General features: G+C 45.8%; 1 protein-coding gene across 6 annotated transcripts in view; it reads left to right on the top strand.

Annotated features, from left to right (window-relative positions):
• Positions 1 to 25,201, top strand: part of wrn (WRN RecQ like helicase) — a 137,170-nt gene that overhangs the window by 38,528 nt on the left and 73,441 nt on the right. For all 6 annotated transcript variants that reach the window (XM_038792676.1, XM_038792672.1, XM_038792675.1 and 3 more), the window contains 7 exons: positions 924 to 1,001; positions 10,994 to 11,138; positions 11,437 to 11,512; positions 13,249 to 13,316; positions 15,982 to 16,090; positions 20,283 to 20,351; positions 21,954 to 22,036. In XM_038792676.1, coding sequence (XP_038648604.1) covers positions 924 to 1,001; positions 10,994 to 11,138; positions 11,437 to 11,512; positions 13,249 to 13,316; positions 15,982 to 16,090; positions 20,283 to 20,351; positions 21,954 to 22,036 — 628 coding nt within the window. The remainder of the gene's footprint in view (positions 1 to 923; positions 1,002 to 10,993; positions 11,139 to 11,436; positions 11,513 to 13,248; positions 13,317 to 15,981; positions 16,091 to 20,282; positions 20,352 to 21,953; positions 22,037 to 25,201) is intronic.

The following is a 25,201-nucleotide window of genomic DNA, read 5'->3' as shown; positions in this document are numbered from 1 at the left end:
CAGTAATAATGTTTTGATGTTAGAATGGCTGACTTGACCCTTTGCCCCCAAATGTTCAGCAGTATACAATATGTCCACATAGAATGTTGGTTAGGCCACACTTGGAGTACTGTGTACAGTTTTGGTCTCCATATTATAATGATTTAAAGGCACTGGAAAAGGTGCAAAAAAGATTTACAAGAATGGTACCAGAACTGAGGTGATATAGCAATCAGAAAATATTGAACAGTCTAGGCTTTTGTTCTCTCGATAAAAGAAAAGACTGAGGGTAACATGATGGGACGTTTGGTTGGGTAGAGATAGAGAAGATATTTCCACCTGAGGGGGAGACCACAACTAGGGGCCATAAATGCAAAGGTAACTACTAATAAATCCAATGAAGAATTCAGGTGAAACATCTTTACTCAGAGATTGGTTAGAATGTGAAACTTGGCACCACAAGGAGTGACTAAGGCGTTTAAAGGGAAGCTGGATAAATGCATAAGTAATAGAAGGACAGGTTAATGGGGTTAGATTATGTAGAGATGAGGGGAGCCATATGGAGCATGTGGAAATTGTCTGGTTCTGTGTGTGTATGTTCTGTGTGTGTATATTCTGTCCATGTCTCAGTCGAAAAAGCTTCTTTGTCCTGGGCGATGCCGAGCTTCTTGAGTGTTGTGTGGCTGCAACCATCTAAGTGAGTGTGAGCATTTTGACCCCTTTCTGACTTGGGTTTGTGGACAATGGGAAAGGCTAATTATATAATTTTCTACATTTTATTTGCTTCTTAGTGTCAACAATAACAATTGCAATAAGATGTGTCTCTAGTGCATATCATGATGCCAGTTTGGTGGGTTGTGTGATCTGCTGCTCCATTTCAAACGTGTTAATGTTGGGGGATAAAGCATCACTTTATTTTCATTTCACGTTTTGTAATTCTGCAGGCAGCTAATGCTGATGAAGAAGCAGATCTCTCCTATGTGATTGAAAGTGACGAGGAGCTGGAGAATGAGATGCTCAAGGTATGGTCAAAAAGTGGAGGATTGGATCAGGTTATGTTGAAATATAGAATGAATACATGGCAACAGTAACGGCAAAATATAACTCGCCCAATCTACTCAACTGCAGTCTCTAGATTTTATTTTATTTTGGCAAAGATAGTGTAATAGTTCAGGTCATTGAAACCTCAATAGCCACCTGTCAGCTAAACCTTCATGTTTCATTTGACCAAGCTCAGTTCCTTCCTCATTGGAATTCTCATGGAAACACGGTGACAACGTAACATATTTTATTGAAGGGAAATAACATTTTTAACTTAATCACATGCAACTTCTTTTAGTCTCAGGTGATGCCAGAAGTCTTGAGTCTGCTGAACAGGCTCCAACTTACCCCCTTAAGCTATTCCTAATGATCAGTAAAAATGTCATTAACTATAGTAGAAGATCTGTTTGCCTGACCATCATCATTTGGTGCCTATTGTTACATTTAGAAAATGTACCTTGTCATCGTGGAAATTTGCAAAAACGTGGAAATTTGCAAAAAAACCTGGATCTTAATGCTAAAGAAAACGACGTAATTATTCAGCGTCTCTCGAAGGCAGCTCAGCACCGCCTCCTCGAGGGAAATTAGGGATGGGCAGTAAATGCTGGTCTAGCCAGCCAAGCCCACGTCCCTTGGATGAATAAAAGAAAAGTGCAGAGCGGCGCCATTTGGCCCCTCATGTCAGCTTTCTTGAATGAGGTATTCAATTAAAATCTTCACATTATTCATGAGAGTCATTCATTGTAATATCCTGTTTGGCTTTTACTGTTGAATAAAGATATAGACAGTTTTCCTTCTGCTTAGAGAGGTGGTAAAATAGGTCATTTACTTTGCATCCTATGCTTTCTTCAGTTTTGATGCTACTGCGTTGCTCGGAGTTAGAATAGTTGTTTCCAGTCACTTATGATCTGTTTTAGTTTGTAGTGAAGCCCTTACTTTTTAATATGCGTTCTTAAAGTTTGGATTATATGAGGCTCCATTGTTGTTCCTGAGTTACTCAAAAGAGCTGACTGTCCAGAGAACACGAGAACAGTGGTAGAGCAGAAAGCTGCCTGCTTCTATGTTCCATGACTTTACAATTTAAATGAGCAGTATAACTCATGCACTCACTATTCACAGAAGTATATTAAGGGTGCTGTCAAGTTCAAATGTATCCACAATCCTGATGCAGCTTTGCTGTGTTGTTCAGTTTTGCAGCATTGATGGTGTCTGTAAAGCTTTTCCATGCCTAACTATTGACAAACATAATGGGTCAGCTTATACGATCAAAAGTTTATGATTTGGTAACCCAGTAATTGGAGATTACAGTGGAGGATGGCAGGTATTTTCAGTACACAGGGGAGAAAGGATGTTTTCGGTCAGAGCATCGCTATTCAGAGATAAATTTACAAACAGCTCATTTAGAGATACCCACTAGATGGCACCCAAGTAGAAGTTATTCATCGGACAGAACTGCAATGCAGAAGCGATTTTCCCATGGGTGTTCATGCAGTGCTATTCTAACTAACTGGCAACCAAGTTTTCCCATGTACTGTGTTTTTGGATACGATGAGGGAGTCCCACCAGAATGTGGAAACTTGAATTAGCCTGCTTCACCTGGCACTGGCACAGATGGCCCATTGGGTGGCCATGTAGAGAATTGCTCTTCAAGGCAGCATGTTAACTGCAGTTTCTCCCTGCAGAATATACTGTTTCCTTCCACACTTCCCAGCTGAACGCAGGCAGAAAAAACAAATTGCCATTGAGTCAGAATTTTAATGATGCTACTCAACTGTACACAGCTACCTGGGGAGAGGATGTGGTGGAAGCTCAGCGTGTAAGAAGAGCCACCGAAACATACAGCACAGAAGGATGGCCATCAGCCCATTGTGTGTTTGTTAAAGCATATCTTTGCTGACGGTGGGAACTGTACAAGCTGGATGTGTCGCACCTCAGCAGAGCTGGGACCAATGTCTTCAAGGGATGGTTTGCTACTGCTGTCATGGAGAGTTTAAACTAACATAGCTGGGGTTTGGGAACCAGGATGTAGCTTTAGGAAGGACAAATAAGGTGCACAAAAGATTGGAGGGGCAGAGAGTACGGCGGTAAAAAATAATGAGGTGTTAGGTGGGTTCAAATGAAAAGGAAATACAGTAAAATATAATTCAGGTTTAAGCGCATGTAAGTGCACATAGCGTGAATAATAACGTTGGTGAACTGCAGGTGCAACTATCCCTGTGGGAATATGATGTCATGGCGCTAATGGAGATCTGGCTCAGAAAGAGGCAGAACTGAGTACGAAATATCCATAAATGCAAGCTGTTCAGGAAAGATAAGGAATTAAATAAAGGAGGAAGGGTGGCAATATTGATTGAGGGGAATATTGCAGTGCTGGAGAGATGATGTCCTGGAGCTGTCAAAGACAAAATCTATTTGGTTAGAGCTATGAACAACAGAGGTATCATTACGCGCTTGTTAGGTGAATTGGACATTCTGAATTCTCCCTCAGTGTACCCGAACAGGCGCCAGAGTGTAGCGACTAGGGGATTTTCACAATAACTTCATTGCAGTGTTAATGTAAGCCTACTTGTGACAATAATAAAGATTATTATTATTACATTGCTGGAGTGCATTCCATAGGTCACCAATTAGTGGGAAAGATATAGAGGAGCACATTTACAAGGAAATTACAGAGATGTGCACAAGCTATAGAATAGTGATAATGGAGGTTTTTAATATATCCTAGTTAACGTCGGATAGCAATAGTGTAAAGGACGGTGGTGGGGGAGAGTTTCCGAAGTATTCAAGAGAATTTTCTTAAACAATACATTTTTTATCTAACAAGGAAGGAGGTATTGCTGGGACTGGTTCTGGGGATTGAAGTGGGCCAAGTAAATCAAGTCTCAGCAGGGGAGTATTTAGGGAACAGTGATCATAGTATCATAAGGTTAAGATTAGAAATGGAAAAAAACAAAATACTTAATTGGAGGTGGACCAAGTTCATTGGGTTAAGAAAAGGAAGTATGAAGGACAAAAAGTGAGTATGAGAAGACACTGGCAACTAACATAAAGGGGATCTAATTGCCTTCCAGAGGCATATAACTAGTAAAAGAAGGGTCTGGGACTGATGAGGGACCAAAAAGGGGACATGTGCATGGAGGAAAAAAACATGGATGAGTTACTGGAATGTTTCTCCCCCAGTAAGACTGGGTTGTTTTTATTTTTGCTCTGCGCTCAGAAGCTGCAAGACACTTCTCTGATTTTCTCTCTCTCTGATATAATTAGAACTCTCTGAAAAATCCAGTGCAAGAACTCTTTTCTCTCCCCAGTAAGGCTAGTGGTCATTCTGGTGAAACTGTAAAAGGTGTGAGATTAAAAACTCGGGCTGGGAGTTGGGTCTGAGGTGAGACAAAAGAGACTTAAGAAAACAGACTTGAAGGTGATCTTTTGAGTTGAAGGCCCAGTTTAAGAAAGGCTAAAATGCCTCTCTAGAAGAGATCCTACTGCCTGTGAATACTGAATTAATGTTTCTGATAGAAGACCATCACCAACGTTCTGCTAGAAGACCATGGGTGGCTTTGATTGCTCAGCGTGCTGGGAGAATAGCCTGCTGCAAAAAATGCAACATCAAAAGCAAGGACTCTTATCTTTCTTTTTATCTTAACCCTTATTACCTTCACCCCTTTTCGCCTCTCTGTGTTTGTTTGTCTTTGTGTGTGGGTTGAGGGTGGGATGGCTGAAGGTGTATGGCTAGTAGGTTAGCTTGCTGTTATTCCGTTGTAGGTACTGCATATTTAATCTTTATTTCTGTTATAAATAAACTGTAATTGTGTATCAACTTACAAACCTGTTGACTGCAAATTATTGGGCAGCCAAGGGCCAAAGATTTAGGGAATTTTATTCAAATTATTGGTTAATTCACTTGAAAATGAAATGAAATGAAAATCGCTTATTGTCACAAGTAGGCTTCAAATGAAGTTACTGTGAAAAGCCCCTTGTCGCCACATTCCGGCACCTGTTCGGGGAGGCTGTTACGGGAATTGAACCATGCTGCTGGCCTGCCTATTTCTGCTTTCAAAGCCAACGAATTAGCCCTGTGCTAAACAGCCCCAACCTGTGTTGGGATCCGGGCAAGTGGGGCTGGAATCGACCTGCACTAGCCCAGGATGTCGTAACATGATGCATACGTGCAAATATATTCATTCCAAACTAGAGTCCTTCATTTAAAAAAAAATGTTTTTATTGGAATTTTTTTGAAAAATATATATCAACAGAACAATAATAATAATAACAATAATAAACACCCCCCAGCACCCGTAACAACGCATGTAACAAACCCCCCCACCCCCCCCAAACCCAATAAACAACAAAATAAATTAACAATAAGCAAATTAACTTAAACAATACCCCCCTGAACGCCCCCCCTTTCCCCCCTCCCCCCTGGGTTGCTGCTGCTGCTGACCTAGTTCCTTATCGTTGAGCCAGAAAGTCGAGGAAAGGCTGCCACCTCCTAAAGGACCCTTGTACCGACCCCCTCAGGGCGAATTTGACCCTCTCCAGCTTAATGAATCCCGCCATGTCATTGATCCAGGTCTCCACGCTCGGGGGTCTCGCATCTTTCCACTGCAGCAAGATCCTCTGCCGGGCTACTAGGGACGCAAAGGCCAAAACACCGGCCTCTTTCGCCTCCTGCACTCCCGGCTCCACCCCAACCCCAAATATCGCGAGTCCCCAGCCTGGCTTGACCCTGGACCCTACCACCCTCGACACCGTCCTCGCCACCCCCTGCCAGAATTCCCCCAGTGCCGGGCATGCCCAAAACATATGGGCATGGTTCGCTGGGCTCCCCGAACACCTAATGCACCTGTCCTCACCCCCAAAAAACTTGCTCATCCTCGTCCCGGACATATGAGCCCTGTGCAGTACCTTGAACTGGATGAGGCTAAGCCTCGCACATGAAGAGGAGGAGTTCACCCTCTCCAGGACGTCCGCCCATGTCCCCTCCTCAATCTGCTCCCCCAGCTCCACTTCCCACTTAGCCTTCAGCTCCTCTACCGACGCCTCCTCCACCTCCTGCATCACCTGGTAGATGTCAGACACCTTCCCATCCCCGAATCACACCCCCGAAAGCACCCTATCCCTTACCCCCCGCGGGGGCAGCGAAGGGAACCCCTCCACCTGCCGCCTAGCACACGCCTTGACCTGAAGGTACCTGAACATATTCCCCGGAGGGAACTCAAACTTCTCCTCCAGTTCACCCAGGCTCGTAAACCTCCCGTCAATGAACAGGTCTCCCAACTTCCTAATGCCCGCCCTGTGCCGCCCCAGGAACCCGCCATCAATGTTCCCTGGGACAAACCGGTGGTTCCCCCGCAGCGGGGCCTCCACGGAGCCCCCCACTTCCCCCCTGTGTCGCCGCCACTGCCCCCAAATTTTGAGGGTAGCCGCCACCACCGGGCTTGTAGTGTACCTCGTTGGAGGGAGCGGCAACGGCGCCGTTACCAGTGCCTTCAGGCTCATGCCTCCACAGGACGCCCTCTCCATCCGTTTCCATGCTGCCCCCTCCCCATCCATTACCCACTTACGTACCATAGAGACGTTAGCCGCCCAATAGTACCCAGAGAGGTTGGGCAGTGCCAGACCCCCTCTATCCCTGCCCCGCTCCAAAAAGACCCTCCTTACCCTCGGAGTCCCGTGCGCCCAAGCAAATCCCAGAATGCTGCTGTTCACCCTCTTAAAAAAGGCCCTCGGAATGAAAATGAGGAGGCACCGAAACAAAAACAAAAGCCTCGGGAGCACCGTCATTTTAACGGACTATACTCTACCCGCCAATGACAACGGTAGCATGTCCCACCTTTTAAACTCCTCCTCCATCTGCTCCACCAACCTAGTAAAATTAAGCTTGTGCAGAGTCCCCCAGCTCCTAGCCACCTGAACCCCCAGGTACCTAAAAGTCCTCACTGCCCTCTTTAGCGGGAGCCTACCAATCCCCTCCTCCTGATCTCCCGGGTGTACAACAAACAGCTCACTCTTGCCCAGGTTTAATTTATAGCCCGAGAAACTCCCAAACACAGCAAGAATCTCCATCACCTCCGGCATTCCCCCCACCAGGTCTGCTACATACAGCAGCAAGTCATCTGCACACAGCGACACTCGGTGCTCCTCCCCACCCCGCACCAGACCCATCCACCTCCCCGACTCCCTGAGAGCCATGGCAAGAGGCTCAATTGCCAACGCAAAAAGCAAGGGGGACAGGGGGCACCCCTGCCTTGTCCCACGGTGGAGCCTGAAGTACTCGGACCTCCTCCCATTTGTCGCTACACTCGCCATCGGGGCCCCGTACAGCAACCTCACCCATTTAATAAACCCCACCCCAAACCCGCACCTCTCTAACACCTCCCACAAGTACTCCCACTCAACCCTATCAAAGGCCTTCTCCGCATCCAGTGCCACCACAATCTGCGCCTCACCTTCTGCTGCCGGCATCATTATCACATTTAGCAGCCTTCGCACGTTAGTGTTCAGCTGCCTCCCCTTCACAAAACCCGTCTGATCTTCATGTATCACCCCCGGCACACAGTCCTCTATTCTAGTGGCCAAGATCTTTGCCAACAACTTGGCATCCACATTCAGCAGTGAAATTGGCCTACATGATCCGCACTGCAAGGGGTCCTTATCTCGCTTCAGGATCAGGGAAATCAGCGCCCGTGACATCGTCGGGGGCAAAACACCCCCCTCCCATGCCTCGTTAAAGGTCCGAACCAACAGGGGGCCCAACAGGTCCGCGTATTTCTTATAAAATTCAACCGGGAACCCATCCGGTCCCGGCGCCTTCCCCGACTGCATGTGGCCAATCCCTCTGACCAGCTCCTCCAACTTGATCGGCGCCCCCAGTCCCTCCACCTGCTCCTCCTGCACCCTTGGAAATTGCAGCCTGTCCAAAAAGCTCTCCATTCCCCCTCCCACCACCGGCGGCTCCGACCGGTACAGTTCCCAGTAGAAGTCCCTAAAGACCCCATTGACCTCTGCCCTCTGCCGCACCACATTCCCACCCCTATCCTTCACTCCACCAATCTCCCTAGCCGCGACCCGCTTGCGAAGCTGATGCGCCAGCATCCTGCTCGCCTTCTCTCCATACTCGTAGACCGCTCCCTGCGCCTTCCTCCACTGTGTCTCCGCCTTCCTGGTGGTCAATAAATCAAACTTGGCCTGCAGGCTACGCTGCTCCCCCAGCAATCCCTCCTCTGGGGCCTCCGCGTACCTCCTATCTACACTCAACAGCTCCCCCACCAGTCTCTCCCTCTCCCCCCTCTCCCTATGGGCTTGGATGGAGATCAGCTCCCCCCTAATCACTGCCTTCAGAGCCTCCCACACCATCCCCACCCGGACATCTCCAGTATCATTGACCTCGAGGTACCTCTCGATACATCCCCGGACCCTCCTACACACCTCCTCATCAGCCAACAACCCCAGGCCCAGACGCCAAAGCGGGCGCTGGTCCCGCACCTCCCCCATCTCCAGATCCACCCAATGCGGAGCATGGTCCGAAATCGCAATAGCCGAATAATCGGCCTCCTGCACCCTCGGGACCAGTCCCCTACTCGGGACAAAGAAATCAATACGGGAATAAACCCTGTGCACGTGGGAGGAAAAAGAGTACTCCCGAGCCCTCGGCCTCCCAAACCTCCAGGGATCCACTCCTCCCATCTGGTCCATAAACCCCCTCAACACCTTGGCCGCCGCCGGCTTCCTGCCTGTCCTTGAACTAGAACGATCCAGTAGGGGATCCAGCACCGTATTGAAGTCCCCCCCCCATGATCAGGCCCCCCACCTCCAGGCCAGGAATGCGGCCCAACATACGCCTCACGAAACCAGCATCATCCCAATTTGGGGCGTACACATTTACCAACACCACCCTCTCCCCCTGCAGCTTACCGCTCACCATCACATATCTGCCGCCACTATCAGCCACCACCTCAGACGCCTCAAACGCCACCCTCTTCCCCACCAGGATCGCCACCCCCCCCGGTTCTTTGAGTCGAGCCCTGAATGGGAAACCTGCCTTACCCACCCCTTCCTCAGATGGAACCCCCCCCCCCCCCCCCCCCCCCCCCCCCCCCCCCCAAGGCTAGGACCCCACTGCATCAGCTCCTTGGCACCGCTTCAGCACGGGAAAACGGATTTGATATCCACGCCCCCTGCCACCAGCTCCACCCCCCTCGTCCTGCAGCGCGGGAAACCAGAGAAAAGCCCGCGCTTTCACACTGCCCCCCCCCCCCCACCCCCCCCAACGCAGCTCCCAAACAGCAGTCCCAACCCATCCACCAACCCCGTACAAACAAAAACAGATCAACCACAAACCCCAATACCCCCCTTAAGACACAAAACCATAACCAACATCATCCGAAAGCGAGAGAGAAAAAAAACCAAACAGTAACCAGCAACAGCATAAACAGTGATACAGAAAAAAAACACCCACAGCCCCCAATCTGTAGTTCGAGTCCAACTTTTCAGCCTGCACAAAGACCCACGCCTCCTCCGGGGACTCAAAATAGTAATGCCGGTCCTTGTAGGTGACGTGCAGGCGGCAGCATGCCGAACTTCACCTGCTTGCCGTGGAGCACCGCCTTCGTCCGGTTGAACCCGGCCCTCCGCTTAGCCACCTCCGCACTCCAGTCCTGGTAGACGCGCACTACCGAATTCTCCCACTTGCTGCTCTTCACCTCCTTGGCCCATCGCAGCACCCACTCTCGGTCACTGAACCGATGGAACCGCACCAACACCGCCCGCGGGGGTTCATCCGCCTTGGGCCGCCTGGCCAGTACTCTGTGGGCCCCCTCCAGCTCCAGGGGCAGATGGAAGGATCCTGCCCCCACCAGCGAGTTCAGCATCACGGCCACATAGGCCGGCAGGTCCGACCCCTCCAGCCCCTCCTCGAGGCCCAGGATCCACAAGTTCTTCCTCCTCGATCGAAACTCCATCTCCTCGAAACGATCTTGCCACTTTTTGTGGAGCGCTTTGTGCATCTCCACCTTCCCCACGAGGGCCGAGACCTCATCCTTACGCTCAGAGGCCTGCTGCTGCAACTCAAGTATCGCTGCACCCTGAGTTGTCTGGGTCTCCAGCAGCTTACTAGACGTTACCTTCAGGGATTCCGTTAACTCCCCTTTCAGCTCTGTAAAATAACGCAGAAGGGCCGCCTGCTGTTCCTCCGCCCACTGCCTCCACTCTTCAGGGGCTCCACCGGCCGCTATTTTGTCCACCTTCCCCCGCTTTTCCAGGGGAGCTGCTGCCGTTTTTCTCCTCGCCCCGCTCCGAGTCCGCACCATAAATCCCGGGGGGTTGTGCTCCAGACCCCTTTATCCACCGGGAATCGTCGCATCAGCGCCGTTTGGGGCCCTTAAAAGAGCCCACAAGTCCTATTAAAACGGGAGCTGCCGAACGTGCGGCTTAGCCCCGCATAGCCGCAACCGGAAGAGTCCTTCATAGACACATTTACTGGGTCATAACCTTCAAGCTCCAGGGCATTGTTTGGGGGTGGGGTACCCAAAAGATGCGCTGGAGAATCCCCTTTGGAGGTTCCCAGGAAAGATTTGCACAGCATTTGGCCGGAAATGGGAACTTCACCTGGGCAATTGTCCAGAAGGACACACTTCACCTGGGCAATTACCCTGACCTGGGAACCATCTAAAAAAATGTGATTTAGATCCAATGCTGATTGCTACCCTGAGCAAGTTCAGGCTCATTGTCCATGATCTTTAAAACCTGGCAGCACATATAAGCATTAATGATAATCAAATTACAGATTGCTGCCTCATTAATATAATTGGGGTTTTGACAAAGGGTCATCTGGACTCGAAACGTTAGCTCTTTTCTCTTCCCACAGATGCTGCCAGGTCTGCTGAGATTTTCCAGCATTTTCTCTTTGGCCATTAAATGAATGAAGCTTAGGTTTTCTGTTTATTTTACCCGTGGCCCGCTCATCCTCCTTCAGGCACTGCAGGATCTGGACAGCAGTTCTGGAATGGAGACTGAAGAATATCTCAAGAACTTACCTGACAAGCTTGATGAATCAGAGGAATTTTGTGGGGCGGAGGATGAAGAAGATGAAAGCATCGAGGAAGAGGAGGACAAGTGGGGTAAATTTGCTTAGAAAGGTGGTTGGAACAAAATGGCGATCGAAATTGCGGAATTTGTAAGGTTATATTTTTATATTAAAAATATCCAATATGTAACATTCTCTTGTATTATCAGTTCTGCATGGTGCATTCCCTTCCCACAGCTATCCCCAAATCTTTGGACCCTCCTCATAGAATCAGTTCAATTAAGTAATTTATAAAATATGTATTCATATAATAAATTTGCACTCTTTTGTAATGAAAGTATTCAGGGTATGTTGCTGTTATATACATGTGTGTTTTGTTATTTTTGATCTAGATGCTTCAATACCTGAACCAAATGCAAGACAGATCAAGTGCCTCAAGACTTATTTTGGACATTCTAATTTTAAACCGTAGGTTTTATTTTTACAAAACATTTGAGTCACTTGGTGTGAATTTCCAACAGAAATGCAAGGAACTCGTGGACTTTGTTAACATTAAGATTGAGATGATACCACCATTCAGCTACCGTTGCTGCTTCATTTCCCGTTGCCCTCGTTCTGAACACATATGTTCCTTTAGTTACCCTCCTGCCTCTTCTCCTGCTATTCCAAGCTCATTTTACTTCTAAGTCCTAGCTCCTCCCTCTTGTCCCCATTCCCACTAAATTCCTGAAAACGCTACTTCACTTCTGGGTCTCCTTGACAGTTGACTTTGTAATTTGTTCCCTTTCTTCTCAGAAACGGTCCTCTCCCTTTGTAAATCTGTCACCACCACACTTCTTCTCAAAGAAATCATCCTTGTAAATTGCCATACTACCTTTAACCTACCTTTCAAGTACCTGAACACCTTGTCACTACTCAGATGTGTGCTCACCTATCCTGCAACTCAATCATTCCAATTGGGTTTCCATCCTTGCCACAGCGCTGAAACACTCTTAAACCAAACAACAGCCACTGTGATATTGTTGAACTACCCTTCCTCTGTTTTCCCCACTTCTCTATGGGCTTTGAATGATTGACCGCATCAACCTCATCCCCATTGGTACTGCTGCATTGTCTAGCTGACTGGGACTGCCCTTGCCAATCTGATCATTACCAGAAGATCTCTGGCAACAATTTATCTCATACTTCTAGCATTACTTCTAAAGTCAGCTAAGGGTCTATTTGAACTCCTCCTATTTTTCAACTTCATGTTGTTCCTTCACTACATCATCTGCAGATATAGGATCAACTTGCAAATGCACGCTAACTTCTCATAGCTGTACCTATACACCATTACTCTTTGACTTTCCAATGCTATTGTGTTGTCAGACAGTTTTTTTGATATCCAGCCTTGAATGAACAGCTTTCCTTCAGCTGTTCTTTAGGAAGACTGAAGCCACTGTTTCAATCTCTACCATAAACTACAAGCCCTTATCTTTGAGCAAGATTTTGTTCCTCACATTCTCTTCATCACAAAGGCTGCGTCCATTTACTTAAGTCACAATACCCGCCTCTGTTCCACCAATCTGCAGAAACCCTCTGCCATGCCAATGCTCTCCTGGCCTCCTTCCCCACTGTATGTACATTTGAGCCCACACAGATCTGTGCTGTTCTTTCATGTCCTGCTCACTCATCAACGTTGGCGTTGCAACTCTCCATTGGCTATTGATCCTCTAACTCTTCAGAATTGAAATTCTCATCCTTGTGTTGCAATCTCTTCATGCTTTCCCTTTCCTAATACTATAGCCTCTCCCAGCCCTACAAGCTCTCTGTTTTCTAATGTGACCTGTTGTACATCTGCCCATCCCTACCCTCCCGACATCCCCCCACCGCATTTGCCTTCCACTTGCGGTGTGCTTTGAGTTGCCTTGGTTTTGGACTCTGAAATTACTTCTCTAAACCCCCGACCCCTTCACATTCCTCGTCTTTTAAGATTTTTCTTAAAAACTATTACTTTGAGCTTTTGGTTATCCTAATATTTCTTTCTTTGGCTTAGTGTTCATGTTCTTATGTCTCTGTGAAGTGCTGTGTACATTAAAAATGTTAGATAGGTGCAACCTGCTGTAGTATTAGTAAAGGTGAAAAGTGTTAGTGGATCAATCATGAGGTGTTAAATGACATTTTGTCATGCCAGTTGGACTGACGGTTCCATTCTTGAATTACAGGGTCCAGTGGAAGGTTATCTACTCAGTACTTCAGGAGAGAAGAGATAATCTTGTTGTTATGGCAACTGGTAACTATTGGAAGTATATATTGTAGTAAATATGTTTTAATTTATTCTTCTGGATATGGGCTTCACTGGCAAAGCTTTAATTTATTGTTCAACTGTTTTTAAAAATTTATTTACAGGATGTGGGCATCACTGGCCAGGTCAGCATTTATTGCCCAGGCCTAGTTGCCCTTCAAAAGGTAGTGGTGAGCTGCCTTCTTGAACCTCTGCAGTCCCTGTGGTGTAGGTACTCACATAGTGCTGTTAGGGAGTTCCAGGATTTTGATCCAGCGGGAGTGATGGAATGGCGATACATTTCCAAGTCAGGGTGGTGAGTGACTTGGAGGGGAGCCTCCAGGTGCTGAGGTTCCTAGGTCTCTGCTGCTCTTGTCTTTCTAGATGGTAGTGGCCGTGGGTTTCGAAGGTGCTGCCGAAGGACCCTTGGTGAGTTACTGCAGTGCATCTTGTAGATAGTACATACTGCTGCTATTGTGCGTCGGTGATGGATGGATTGAATGTTTGTGGAAGGGGTAGGAATCAAGTGGGCTGCTTTGTCTTGGATGGTGTTGAGCTTCTTGAGTGTTATTGGAGCTGCACTCATCAGGCAGATGGTGAATATTTCATTACACTTCTGACTTGTTTTTGTAGATGGTGGACAGGATTTTGGGGGTCAGGAGGGGAGTTAATCTCCGTAGGATTCCTAGCCTTTGACCTGCTCTGGTAGCCACAGTATTAATTTGGCTAGTCTAGTTCAGTTTCTGATCAATGGTAACCCCCAGGATATTGATTGTGGAGGGATTCAGTAATGGTAATGCCATTGAATTCAAGGGGCGATGGTTAGGTCCTCTCTCGTAGGAGATGGTCATTGCTTGGCACTTGTGTGGTGCGAATGTAACTTGCCACTTTTCAGCCCAAGCCTGGATATTGTCCAGGTCTTGCTGTATTTGGACATGGACTGCTTCATTATCTGAGGAGCCGCGAATGGTGCTGAACATTATGCAGTCATCTGCGAATAACCTCACTTCTGACCTTATGTTGAAAGGGAGGTTATTGATGAAGTAGCTGAAGATGATTGGGCCTAGGACACTACCCTGAGGAATTGCTGTAGTGATGTCCTGGAGCTGAGATGATTGACCTCCAACCACCACAACCATCTTCCTTTGTATTAGGTATGACTTCGATCAGCGGAGAGTTTTCCCCCGATTCCATTTGACTCCAGTTCAGCTAGGGCTCCTTGATAACATACTTAGCCAAATGCTACCATTATGTCAAGGGCAGTTACTCTCACTTCACCTCTGGTATTCATTGCTTTTGGGAATGTTTGAACCAAGGCTGTAATGCGGTTAGGAACTGAGTGACCCTGGCGGAACCGAAACTGAGCGTCTGGAGGCAGGTTATTGCTAAGTAAGTGTTGCTTGATAGCACTGTTGATGACTCCTTTCATCACTTTGCTGATGACGGAGAGTAGACTCATAGGGTGGTAATTGGCTGTGTTGGATTTGTCCTGTTTCTTGTAGACAGGACACACCTGGGCAATTTTCCACATTGCCGGGTGGCTGCCAGTGTTGTAGCTGTACTGGAACAGCTTGGCTAGGGGTGCAGCAAGGTTTGGAGCACAAGCCTTCAGTACTAATGCCGGCATATTGTCTGAGCCCATTGCCTTCTGCCGTTTCTTGTCATTATATGGAGTGAATCATATTGGCTGAATTCTGACATCTGTGATGCTGGGGACCTCTGGAGGAGACCGAGATGGATCATCCACTCGGCCCTTCTGGCTGAAGACTATTGTGAATGCTTCAGCCTTGTCTTTTGCACAATTTGTACTGGGCTCCTCCATTATTGAGGATGGAGATATTTGTGGAACCTCCTCCTCCAGTGAGTTGTTTAATTGTCCACCACCATTCACGGCTGGGTATGGCAGGACTGCAGAGTTAGATCTGATGCATTCATTGTGGAATCAGTTTGCTTTGTCTATTACTTGGTATTACAGTGGTGGAGGGAGTGGATGCTTAAGCCAGTTAATAGGTTGCCAGTCAAGCAGACTGCTTTATCCTGGTTGGTGTTAAGCTTCTTGAGTGTTGTTACAGATGAACCCATGTAGGAAAGTGAAGAGCATTCCATCACTCGCCTGATTTGTGCCTTATAAACGGTGGGGAGGAAAATGGGAGTCAAGAGGTGCAGAACTCACTGCACAGTACCCAGCGCCTGACATTCGCTGATTATGAATACAAGGGCCGCATGGTAGCGCAGTGGTTAGCACTGTTGCTTCACAGCGCCAGGGTCCCAGGTTCTATTCCCGGCTTGGGTCATTGTCTGTGTGGAGTCTGTACGTTCTCCCCAGGCATTCCGGTTTCTTCCCACAAGTCGTGAAAAACGTGCTGTTAGGTGAATTGGACTTTCTGAATTCACCCTCTGTGTACCTGAGCAGGTGCTGTAGTATGGCGACTCGGGGCTTTTCACAGTAACTTCATTGCAGTTTTCCTGTAAGCCTGCTTGTTACCAATTATTAGGTAATTGGAGAAGGCGCGCAGTGTTCCCATTTTGCTTGTGGAACTGCACCGCAGGATAATTAACAACTAAAGGGGAAGAAAGAACTCATTACAATGTATGTGTACCATATAGATCGCTTACAACTTTTCTTACGTGGTATAATTTCAGAAACAAATTCCTTCTTTTTTTTACTGAACAGGTTATGGTAAGAGTTTATGCTACCAGTTTCCTGCTATTTATACAGGAGGGGTTACCATAGTGATTTCTCCCCTCATTTCTTTGATGGAGGACCAAGTATTACAATTGACGTAAGTTTATTTAACTATTTTCCCTCCTTTATTCTTTTTCCTTTCTCTTCTGCTGAAGGGCGGCACAATGTCACAGTAGTTAGCACTGCTGCCTCACAGCTCCAGGGGCCTGGGTTCAATTCCAACCTCGGGTGACTGTGTGGAGTTTGCACTTTCTCCGTGTGGCTGCGTAGGTTTCCTCGGGTGCTCTGGTTTCCTCCCACAGTCCAAAGAAGTGCAGGTTAGGTGGATTGGCCATGCTAAATTGCCTCTTAGTGTCCAAAAGGTTAGGTGGGGTTACTGGTTTACGGGGATAGGATGGAGGCGTGGGCTTAAGTAAGGCTTAAGTAGGGTGCTCTTTCCAAGGGCCGGTGCAGACTCGTTGGGTCGAATGGCTTCATTCTGCACTGTCGGGATTCTACAGTTTCTTGCTGGGGTAAATTCCATAAGTTTAGTTGTCATCTGCCTGGTTCTTCTGAGACGACGAATATTAGTAGATTACTTGACTATATGGGAAATCACTGCCAAGCCTTGTCCTGCCTCCATGCAATGTTCACACAAATGCACTTCCAACAGGGACGCTGATCATGGTCAGCTTTACCCCCTCCTAAACCCATGGACTACCGATGTAGACATCGGGTGAAGCCACCCATTGTAGTGCCTCAGTTCAGATCAGCTTTCATTTCAGAATGAAGCTCAAACAAAGGAGATTACAACATACAAAAACAGTGGACAGGAAAAGTCCAGTCAGCCCATAAACCTGCTCCATACCCTTGATGGCTGGAGTATCATTGATTCCACTCCCAGCCCCACAGGCAAACTAATATAGAAAATCTCCAATAAGGGGAAAAATATATCCTGGAAAATTCCTAGTCTAAATTTCTAAAAACTCGTTCAAGAGTTCACATGGACCAAGTGTTATCTATTAAGAACTTGCCTATTATATGATTTAATCTCTGGTCCAGTCAAAAAATGGTCCAGCTCCTTTTGAAGACAGCGCAAGAGTCTGCACACCCACCCCCCCAGCCAGCAATGTGTTCCAGGCACTTGTGTCCTCTGGACCACACCCAATCTCCCAAAATTGGAATAATCTACCAATCCTCATGCCAAATGCCAAATGCAGCCCTTTCATTATTTTATCAACCTCTCTCAGGTCACCCCTAAGTCTGCACGTCTCTGGAGTGAATAGACACAGTTCTGTAAGCCTACCTGGGTAACTAAGGCTATTTAAATCAGGAATCATTCCTGTAGCTCTTCTGAAAACCTTCCCAGGCCATTGTATCATGTGAGGGGCCCAAAAATGAATGTCGTACGCAGATATGGTCTGACCAGTGATTTTTATAATTACAGTCTGTATGATTCAGCTACTACCCTGATTTTGCAGAATGCAGTTTTTAATTCAGTAGTGGCACTCCCACTATGGAGAAAAGTGATTGTTGTTTAAACTCTGCCCTACAATCTTGTGCACATAAATGCTGAGCAGTTCAGACATGGAACCAGACTTAACAGACTGTGTTTATGGTCCATGTAAGCAAATTAAGATGGAATACATTTATCCATCTTGTTCCCATAACTCTTTATCCCCTTTTCCTCCAACTAGCTATTTAATTTCATCTCGTTTGTTGGCAGTGTTGCTGCCTCAATCACTAACCATGGAACTGAATTGGACAGCCTCTCAGCTGTGTCAATATGTTTCTCTTGCACTCTGTTCTAAATCCTGACAACTTATTCTAGACCCCTCAACAACTGGAAAGGCTTGCTTCTATCTCCCTCAATTTTAAGCACGCCACCTCATTACCTGCATTGTTGCAGTGAAAAAGTCCAATTTTTCTAGTCTCTCTTTGTTTTATGAATTCCCTCATATCAAACAGCATCCTGGTGAATCTTTGCTGTAGCGCTCAAAAACCTCAACATTCCTCTCATTGTTTAGTGTCCAATACTGTTCGCAATGCTTTAACAGAGATCTCGTTAAGGTTGGCATGGTGAGCCAAAGGGAGGAAGACGCAGTAAAGGTTAGAATCAGGGGAGTGAAAAGTGCAAGAGAGTTAAGTTTGGGGAAAGGAGGATGGGTGAGGTAATTGAAGAATTTGAAGTGTGGATAAGAAGTCAACAGAAGTTAAGAAGGAAGCAGGGACTGGTGTGAAACAGAGTTTCAAAATAATTTGTGGCGAGTGGGAGACTGGCAACGAGATAATGAGAATAATTATGTCTAGACTCAAAGAGTCCCTACAGTTCAGAAGGAGGCCATTCAGCCCATCAATCGCACCAACCCTCTGAAAGAGTATTCTATCTGGGTCCTCTACCCTGCCCTATCCTCATAATCTACACATTTTTGGATACTAAGGGGCAATTCAACATGACCAATTTACCTAACTTGCACTCTTTGGACTGTGGGAGGTTACGGTGCACCCGGAGGAAACACACGCCGACACGGGGAGAAAGTGCAAACTCCACACACACAGCCATCAGAGGCTGGAATTGAACCAGGGTCCCTGGTGCTTTGAGGCAGCAGTGCTAACCACCGTGCATGTAGAGGTAACCAAAACCTGGTCAGTGGCAGAGGGACCGAGATAGTATTGGAAGAACGCAATGTCAAAGGATAAAATAAGAACTATCGGTGATGGATGGAATGTGGGCTTTGAATCTCCAGAACAAAATTCTAAAGTTTCACATCCACCTGGTTCACTTTGACTGAGTAGATGGGAAAGGACCTGTAGCCAACAGCAAGAGAGAAGATTTTGTTGGGGGCAAATGACTTCAGTTTATATGGCTTCAATGCTGAGGAGGAAATTGAAAATGGGCCATGACTTGATGTCAGACAGTAGGTTGCTAGCATGGATATCACCATGGGTCTAAGAGAGGTGGTGCAGAGATGGGGCTTTATGTGTCAGTATACCTCTGGAAGGGGATCTAGTGCTTGCAGATAATGTCCCCAAAGACCACTGTGTGTCAATGGGTAAGAGGAGGGAGTTACAGTTAGATCGACCTTTTGGGGGACTAAATAGAGAAATCACATCTAGAATAATGTTTGCAGTTATTCCTTTTTAAAGTGCATGATAATAGTTTAAGCAATATCCAAAATGATAGCCTTTTCAGTACTGATGTATAATGATGCAAGTGTTATGACTATATTTTCTGGTTTGCTCTCCAAAAACATATTATTGAAATAAATGCAGTAGACTATCAAACCGTCTGGGAAATATGGTAATTTAGATGCTACACTGTTGCAAATGATTACCACAAATTCTCACTTTGTTCACTCTTAACAAGACGATGCAGCTTCTTTCTAATTTAAAATGAGATATCAATAAATATCAAATATATCTTTGTTACTGTCCCATTAATGTAATTATTGTTTGCTTTATTTTGTGTTTATACTTTGTACTGCGGGGCAGATTTAGCAATCATGGAAATTGTGAAATACTCCAAAACGATAGAAGTGACTTGTTCATTCAGAACTCTGCTGCCTCTGCCCCAACTTGCAACAAGTCCTGTTCACCCATTACCTCTTTATCCGTTATCTACATTGGCCTCCCACCTGGCAGCACTTTGATTTTGATTATCTTATTGTTTTCAAATCGCTTCATGGCCTTGCCCCTCTATCACTGACCACCTTCACCCCTCTAAGGTATCTGTGCTCCTCCAATTCTGGCATCCCTGATTTTCATTGCCCCACCATTGGTGGCTGTGCCTTCAGCTACACACCTGCAAAGTGTCATGTGAAGCGCTTTACTACTTCAAAGGTGCTATATAATTACAAGTTAGTAATAATAATGCACCCGCACAATGCCCACATGAGAGCAAAGTAGCTTTCTGCACCCAAAATAACACCCTGACTAGAAATGTCACCAGTTCCAATTGCGTTTATAGATGCTGTTGCCATCAGTTTTGCTCTGAAACATCAGGAAAAATAGCTTGTATTACATCTTCTTTTAAACTTGTAAATAGGCTTTTCATAGAGGTGTAAGGAAAAATGGAGTTAATTATAATTCCAGGAACATTTACCATATCGTTTGACCAGCCTTGTCAAGTTGTTTAGATACAGGCTTTCCATCAGAGGCAACACTGTAGTATGACAGAGGCATTAACTACACCAGTTGTCAGCATTTGTCATCTACAGTCATTGCTTCTACTTGATGATGAAGCCAACTGAATAAACTGCATTAATGCAACAAAATGGCTCACTATCCCCGTATCTGATGTTCTTTTGTAGCATGTCCAACATAGCAGCTTGTTTCCTTGGTTCTTCGCAGTCGAAAAATCTTTCCCATGAACTGACAAAGTAAGTATGCTGCCAGTGAATTTTAATGTGCTGCTTGTGAAGTTAAACGGAAGAGAAAACAACACAGCTAGTTTTTCTTTTCATCCTTGGATGATATGTGGAGATTTGAACATCTGACGTTGTTCAGCCTTTTGGAAAAATTAAGCTCTGTCCAAGGACTCATCATTGATTGGAAATTAAAATGATTGTCAAGTCTAATCTTTTGTTAGCACATCTAACTTTTGAAAACTTTAAAATGTTCATAATTTATGTAAATTTCTGAGGTGAAGGTGGCATCTGTGTAAATAATAGCAGTAAGAAGGGGAAGATAAGCTGATGCATTATGTAAATCTTGTGGCCTTTTTCCTGTTTTGAATGCTTGTTTTCCCTTTTAAAAAGACCTGCGTGCATGTTACTTGTTGCTTTAAAATTAGTTCTGCCTCAGTTCCTTGAAATGTGACTTGAGAAGAATCAAATAACCAGGCTCCTTTCTAAAAAATAGGCATCAGCATTTGACACACTTGTTCTTGTGAGCTGCAAATTTTGAATTTCCTACTTGGAAAAGCACGCAATCAATTCATACGACATTGTCAATAAATGCTTGACATCCATAAAAAGTGGCTGCCTCTCTGCTGTCGGGATATAAAACTGTTTGCATATGTGATTTGAATTAGGCATAATCAAAACGCCTCTGGCATGTGTGATGTGTGCATTTCTTGGTTGTTATCTTTGTCATTTTGCAAACTAGATCATAGTTCCAAAACTTCCAAGATCGGTGTGAACTAAGACTTTGTACAATGATTGCAAGAAAGGTTAACCTATTTCCGAATGTCCTGCACCACAGAAGAAAGCATTTGTCTCATTGTGCTTTTGCTAGCTCTTTGAAAGAGCTGAGCAATTAGTCCCATTCCCCCTGTGCTTTCTCCATAGACCTGAAACTTTTTCCATTTCAACTTTTGAAAGTTACCACTGAATCATCTCCTGTCTAGGCATCTCTTCTTCCAGGCAGTGTATCCTAGATCAGTGCATCTCAAACTATCTGATGTGGTGTACCTGCAGTTTTTTTTTTCAATGTGCCAGGGACCGGTAAGCGAAACAAGCCAATCCAGGATACTGTCTCTTTCCTTTCTGGAAACACTCCAAGTACCGGCAGACGATGGCTCGAGTACCGGCACCGGTACTCGTACCACACTTTGAGAAGCACTGTCCTAGATCATAACTTGCTGCACAAGATAAAATTCTCTTCATCTCTCTTCTGGTACTTTTTCCCAAAGAGAAAAGAAAATGCAAAGATATTCTGAATGCTTTTATTTAAGTATTAAGTTAATGTTGCAGTAAAATAATGAAACGAGCTGAGCAAAACAAATGATAAAGGAAGCTCTCATTCACTGGTAACTATAAAAATTCTGCAATCAAATGTATCACATCAAAAAGTAGTATAAGGCGGAAGAACACTTTGTCATGATGAAAATTGCTTAAGTTTGTTACCAAATTACAAAATACCAGTAGACATTACAGAAAGTGTTTACAGGTTGATTGTAGTAGACTTTTTGTAATTGTACTTGGGCTTCACATTGTGGGGAAAGATTATTATAAAATGACTCCTTCTGTTTTAATCTATAGGGGCCATTTCAAAGTTATTTACATGACTCCTGAATTCTGTTCGGGATCTATTTCGTTAATCAAGAAACTCGATGACAGTGTGGGTAAGGTGCAACTTAATTCCTTTCATGAGTTTTCAATGTGCACCACTAAAAGAGGATAAATTAATTTTTTTAAGAGATCTTATGGTTGTTTCATTGTGTGTCCTGCGGTTCAGACACGTTTCTGAAATCTGTTAAAGGTGTGCTGTGACTCAACGTCAAATGTTATTACTGACCCGTGATCATGAGTGACTGATGCTCCTCTCCATGTGGGCTATGAATTAACACTAAAGTTTTGATTTCAGGCATCTATATTGGCAAATTCTTCACTTAGTTATTGCAATGGGACAATGGTCACAAATCAACATTATTAAGTTGTGGGGTCTACCCTGGATGCACTGAGCACATGCGTTTCCTAATGGGCCTTTCATAAATAGGGTCTTTCAGAAGTAGCTCAGAACAAAATGATGTAGGGAAGGAAAATGGGGAATAACTGGACCGAGTTGCCCAGACATAATGTGGTTCCCATTTGAAAGTTGTACTTCTGGTCCTTATTTTTATGTGCTTTGATAGTATATTATTCGTGAGAGTTAAATAGAAAAATATATGGCAGTTTAGGAAGTGGAGAGTTGGCTGTAGTGTAGGAGTTTCTCTGCAGTACAGGTTGAGCGATGGGGAACTCAAAACAGGCATCACAAAATGCCACCAATAACACAAATGTGTAATTATATTAAAGCAAGTTTATATTGGAACTTTCCTTAATTGGTGACAAAAAGATTAATGGAAAATGTGTGACAAGAACACAGCAACAGAAAATGCAGCAGATGTAAGATTTTTAATGTATTCGAACTAGTCATACACCATCCAACCATAGTTGATGGGGAAAATAAAATTACATGCAGCACTCAGATGAAGGTGTTGTGATGAGATCGTGATATTAAGACAGCCCAGAGGAAGACCAGCTATCCCATTGTGTGCCCACCTCTCCTAGATAGTATCCCATTAGTTGCTCACTTGAATTATTTCTCCACAGTCCTGCAAAATTTTCCTTTTCAAAGTATATATACACAGTTTATGATGACCCACTTTTGAGGGCTTATTTCGGGAGCTAATCAGCTTCAGTGTGAGATGCCAGCTTCTTTTTGATCTTGGGGTGTCTATATTCAATTGATCCCAGAAATGTCAAGGATTACTCCTTTGATATTTCTGTGGATCAACACAATCACTTCATTTCTGGGCATACGATTGAGGGCATTAAAATGGATTGGGTTGCACTTGTTTTGAATTGAAAACCAGAGAACAGGCTTTTATGATCAAGAGCCAATATCAGATTTTTATTCCGAATAATTTTCACAATGTATATGCAGTCACCAGTGGAGATATTGGTCCGTAGTAATTGTTTTCTAACTGATCCTTCTCTGGTTTGATGCTATTTTGTTCCTTACAATTCTGATGTACCATTACTTATGGTTTAGCTCACTCAGCTAAATCGCTGGCTTTTAAAGCAGACCAAGCAGGCCAGCAGCACGGTTCGATTCCCGTACCAGCCTCCCCGGACAGGCGCCGGAATGTGGCGACTAGGGGCTTTTCACAGTAACTTCATTGAAGCCTACTCGTGACAATAAGCGATTTTAGTTTCATTTCATTTCATAACTGGGTGGGATTCTCTGATCCTGAGGCTAAATGTTGATACCTTCGTAAACGCAGTCGCGTTTCTCGACGTCGTCAACATGGCCCCTCCAGGTGGCCAGCACCGCACTGGAGCAACCCTCATCGCTCCAGCTGCTGATCCCGGTGTCAACTGGGCGCCGCAGGATCTGCGCATGCGCAGTGGCACCGGCGCCAACGCACGCATGTGCAGTGACTCTGGTGCCAATGCGCGCGCATACGCAGTTGCTCCCTTCTCCGACGCAACATGGCGTAGGGCTAAAGGGGCCGGCATGGAAGAAAGGAGGCCCCCAGTCCGAGAGGCCGGCCTGTTGATCGGTGGGCAGCGATTGCGTGCCAGGCCACAGCGAAGGCCCCCACCTGGGGTCGGACCCCCCTCCCCCACCACAGGCCGCCCCCGGACCCTTCCACGCTGAGGTTCTGCCGGGTAAGACCACACGTGGATGGCGCAGGCGGGACTTGGATTTTTTGTTACGGCCACTTGGCCCATCCCGGGCCGAGAATTGGCGGGGGGTCCGCGTAGGGCGGCCCTCGATTGGCGGCCATGCCGGCGCCAATGGCGCCGATTCCCTGCTCTGCTGGGAATCATGTCGGGAGGGGCGTGGCGCGATTCACGCTGGTCGTGGCGATTCTCCAGCCCGGCCCAAAGCTGAGAGAATCCTGCCCACTATGCTTAGAAATGCTTACCTCCTCACCAAATTAAAGGTCATTACTTCAAATAAAGCATTACAGAGGGTAAGAATGTATGTTTTTTCCCAATAATTTCTTCATTGCAACTGATACGATAATGCCTTGAGTGATCTAAAATGTTTCTTTTTAGTGCTGCTTTGTTTTTTGTGCAGTGTTTATAATGTATGTACTCCAGGATGGTATGAGGGCAGCACGGTAGCCTTGTGGATAGCACAATTGCTTCACAGCTCCAGGGTCCCAGGTTCGATTCCGGCTTGGGTCACTGTCTGTGTGGAGTCTGCACATCCTCCCCGTGTGTGTGTGGGTTTCCTCCGGGTGCTCCGGTTTCCTTCCACAGTCCAAAGATGTGCAGGTTAGGTGGATTGGCCATGATAAATTGCCCTTAGTGTCCAAAATTGCCCTTAGTGTTGGGTGGGGTTACTGGGTTATGGGGATAACGTGGAGGTGTTGACCTTGGGTAGGGTGCTCTTTCCAAGAGCCGGTGCAGACTCGATGGGCCGAATGGCCTCCTTCTGCACTGTAAATTCTATGATATCTATATTAGTTATGGAGTAAGAAGGTTAAATGTTGAAATCAACACAAATTTAGGTTCCCAAGATCCAGTTATTGTTTAAAAAAAAAACTTACCACCATTTAATGTCAGGCAGATGAGGATTAGTGGCATACCAATATGATATGTTGGTGCACAAAGTTCCGATGTCTACAGAATATTAGAACTTTGGACCACATGATGTTTTCCAAGAGATGGTTGCTGATCTTTAATGATATTACTGTAGAAAGTCATTGAGAAGCTCTCTCATGGACATGCCAAGAGAATTATTTAAAGGGACCAGCCACGCCCAACCCAATTTTGTGAACTTTCAATCGGTC

Source organism: Scyliorhinus canicula, chromosome 3, assembly GCF_902713615.1.
Source record: "Scyliorhinus canicula chromosome 3, sScyCan1.1, whole genome shotgun sequence".
In the NCBI taxonomy this organism is placed as follows: Eukaryota; Metazoa; Chordata; class Chondrichthyes; order Carcharhiniformes; family Scyliorhinidae; genus Scyliorhinus; species Scyliorhinus canicula.
The sequence above is the reverse complement of the archived record's forward strand: the minus strand, read 5'-3'. Positions and strand labels throughout refer to the sequence as shown.